Source organism: Anneissia japonica, unplaced genomic scaffold (genome assembly GCF_011630105.1).
Source record: "Anneissia japonica isolate Jap-2015-1 unplaced genomic scaffold, ASM1163010v1 scaffold1060_len253145_cov167, whole genome shotgun sequence".
NCBI classification, from domain to species: domain Eukaryota; kingdom Metazoa; phylum Echinodermata; class Crinoidea; order Comatulida; family Comatulidae; genus Anneissia; species Anneissia japonica.
This window is the reverse complement of record NW_022735641.1, coordinates 85,088-88,466: the sequence shown is the minus strand read 5'-3', so window position 1 is coordinate 88,466 and position 3,379 is coordinate 85,088. Positions and strand designations below refer to the sequence as shown.

Sequence of the window (3,379 nt, the reverse complement as noted above, 5' to 3'; positions counted from 1 at the left end):
AAAAAAAATGATAGCCCACAACGCCTCAAATGTTATTTTCGGGCGTCTAGAACACACAAATTTCACGAGGGCATGCCCCAGGACCCCCTCGGACATTGTTGTCTCGATCGGCCCAAATTTCGGCCCCCCCCTTTCGGATATCTCTGGATCCGCCCCTGATTACAACAGTTTTACGGTAGGCCTACCAAAATTACAGTACACAATTTGAAATTTGCATGTGTCAAGTTGAGTGTCACGCCAGTACGTTACATAGGTTTATCTCTCAGCAGAACTGAGCAATGCGGCTGTCAAAATGTCCTTGTACAATCTTAACAATAATGAATTCATTAAAATTTATTTGAAATCACTAACATCCCATTTTCTGCAACTTTGAAAGCAGGTTGGATTATATTTGACCTACTGAGATCCTGAATCCTAAGGATGAAGTTTAAAAAAATTTATAAACAATGATTAAAACAACTGAGTGTAACAAAATTCATTTCTCCCAATGCCTATTAAAGAAATTGTTTCCCAGTACTATAATAACCATGACAATCTGTACGTCTGTAATTGTTATTATACCTGTATTTTGAAAGTAGAACCCCTTGGTGAATATTAAACTGAATGAATCAAGGTTGTATTGCTCTGAAAGCAGTGTGTGTATGTTTAAGGTCATTTTATCTGTTAGTAAGCTCACTTACCATTCATACAAGTTTTCCACAAAGCAATACTTTGCACTGTATATGGACCGCTCCCTCATCATAACAGGCTTGGTCTGCGGCGTCCGGTGACTTTCAGCCATTGTTAACTGTACGTAAGATTGGAATGTAAAGCTCCACCTTTCAGGATCATTATACATCATACCCTGAAATATCCACAAAATTTGTGTTTATTTATTTTTTGCTCAATTGTACTGTTTAAAAAAAAAAAATTTAAATCCCCTCAAACAAGGCCAGACAGTCACTTCTAGTTATTAATGGGTAATTATAATTTAACTACCATATTTATATGCCATAAAATGGTTGCGCCGACAGTAGGGCTTGAACCACTTCAATATTAAGCATGGCAATGGGATTGGTCAGCATGTGGTTTGAACTCCTGACCACAAATTCAATAACCTGATTAGAAACCGCTGAGCCCAAACCGCCTTCCCCAAAATGTACATTTCTCAAGCATTCTAAGCATTGAGTTGATAGATGCGTATGTGGCTCATCTATGTGTCTTATACTATTACAGCCAATAAAAATTGAGAACACAGGATATTTATATTTTCTAACAAGTATACAAGGATGAATGTGGGCTATTGACAAAGAACTCTGCTCTTGAGTATATTTCTTCCAGACTTACACAGGTTTTATGTAAAAATACAGTAGAACCCTACTTGAGGAGACACCTTCAACACAAAAAATGTGTCCCCTTAATAAGGGTTGGATGTATTGTAAAGGGCATATTTTTCAGGATTTGCAGCCAATGAAGTGTCCCTATAGTGGAAGCAGTTTGATGTCCCAAGCTCAAAGTTAGGGTTTCAATTCCACGCTGTGCTTTTCACTTGTATCCTTGAGCAAGGAACAATATCTTCATTGCTTCTCTCCACCCAGGAGTATAAATGGGTAGCTGGTGGGGTTGCCTGCTCCTGCGCCAATATGGCAGCTACACTTAAGCATGTAGACACAATGACCAGGAAAAAACTTACAGCGCTTTGTATCTGTACAGAAAGGCGCTATATAAATTACTAGATTAGATTATTAGATATAGTGATCCCAAAATAGGTATGCCACTAAGGCCACTTTTTACTGTTTTTCTAAATTAAATATATAAAATAATATAAAAAATAAGTGTGAGATTAACCATACAGTTATTTAATAGTCAACAAATTCTCATTACTAATAAATTGTGTCCATTAAAATTCCGCCATTTATGTACAGGCTCCATCAAGGTTTCAACTTCTGGCACATGTTTCTCAAAAAACTCCAACATTCTTGTTTTACCGCTTCCAATGTTTCCCTCAATGGCAATCTTAAAAGAGGATAAATTAATGAATCAACAACAAATAATATAGGCCTGTAGTAAAATGTATAGAATTTCAGGATTAGTAAATTATTAAAATACACATAGTTATACTCCATCTGGAAAGTTTGATTGTTTCTTGTATAACATTATTAATTTTACTTAATTTCCATATAATAATAATATAACATCATAATGTATCTTTACCTTAGCCTGGCCTACCAATACCATTAGTATTATTAATAATGTTAGGCTTAGGCTAAGGCCTAGGTAGTATTACTATTAATATTATTGGAGCCTTATTGGAAATAGTTACATGAAATAAAATAAATCATACTCACGACGATTGGCTTCTGAATTAAAAACATATTGTGTCCTGCAGTTGAGTAAAACTGTTTATTTAAATGACAAGCCCCAGGCCTAAATCTACAGAGAAGTTGTAGAAGTCCGGAAGGCAAGCGATTTGACAAAGTGAATTTTTTATCATAAATATTGAACGACTGATGATGGCCTAGCCCTAGCGCTCGTTGGCTAAAATGTTCTGTTTGTGAGGAAATTCTGCCTGCTAAACTGCTAAATAGCTGAGACTGCAAACCAGAAAATGATCGACAGAACTGTCTGATTGGGATTGGTAGTTTCATAACGCAAATAATAGTGCATTACTAATATAACTCACACAGGCCTGAACATGCACTCCATCTGTACACAAAACAAAATAAATCTAAAGATAACTTTCGGAAGAGCGCCCTCAATTGGTTGTATCGAGTCAAGGGCAAAGATCTTATAAACACAAGATAGCGTTCTCCGCGATTTATGCGTAACAAATAGAAGCGTCGGTCAAGGTTCAAAAGTTTCCAATTTAGCAAGAGGGCGCCATTCATGCGCTATTATACCTGTCTCTTATACACATCTAGATGTGTATAAGAGACAGCTTCTAAATAATACAGTATGCCTTTCTTTGTTGTATGATGCCCTGTAAAAAGCGTACCATTTCAACAAATCTCACCTCGATTGGTCATCCATCGTTACTTTTGCGCCCTCCCTTGCGGCTAAATCCTGTATCCTGAGATTAATCAGTGGACCTTTCGGTCGGTTGAAAATGTATTCAACATTTTGAAGAAATTTGTTTTATTAACGCAGCTATAAAAACATCATGCAGAAACTTGAGTCATTAGAGAACTTTCATTATCTCATTCCAGAATCAATGCACCGACAAAATTTTTGTCTTTGACCAATTGGCGCGTATGTGACTGGCATTCGCCGTCCATGGGCGGAGCTGGGGGCTGCCAGGGACCGGGGGCCTTGGCAGACCAGCCAACTGGGTTTAGTTACGCATTTAATCTCTCAGGTTGGTAATTATGCAATATTTTTTATGGCTTTTACTTGACCTTTC

At 37.1% G+C, this 3,379-nt stretch overlaps 1 protein-coding gene across 1 annotated transcript in view; it reads right to left on the bottom strand.

Moving 5' to 3' along the window:
• The window catches only part of LOC117116639 (thymidine kinase 2, mitochondrial-like), a 5,690-nt gene extending 2,980 nt beyond the window's left edge, over positions 1–2,710 (bottom strand). Inside the window, exons 1-3 of the mRNA XM_033260714.1 lie at positions 2,328–2,710; positions 1,864–1,995; positions 681–844 (exon numbers count right to left, since the gene is read on the bottom strand). Coding sequence (XP_033116605.1) covers positions 681–844; positions 1,864–1,995; positions 2,328–2,627 — 596 coding nt within the window. The 5' untranslated portion in view covers positions 2,628–2,710. The remainder of the gene's footprint in view (positions 1–680; positions 845–1,863; positions 1,996–2,327) is intronic.
• Between the last annotated feature and the right edge of the window lie 669 nt (positions 2,711–3,379).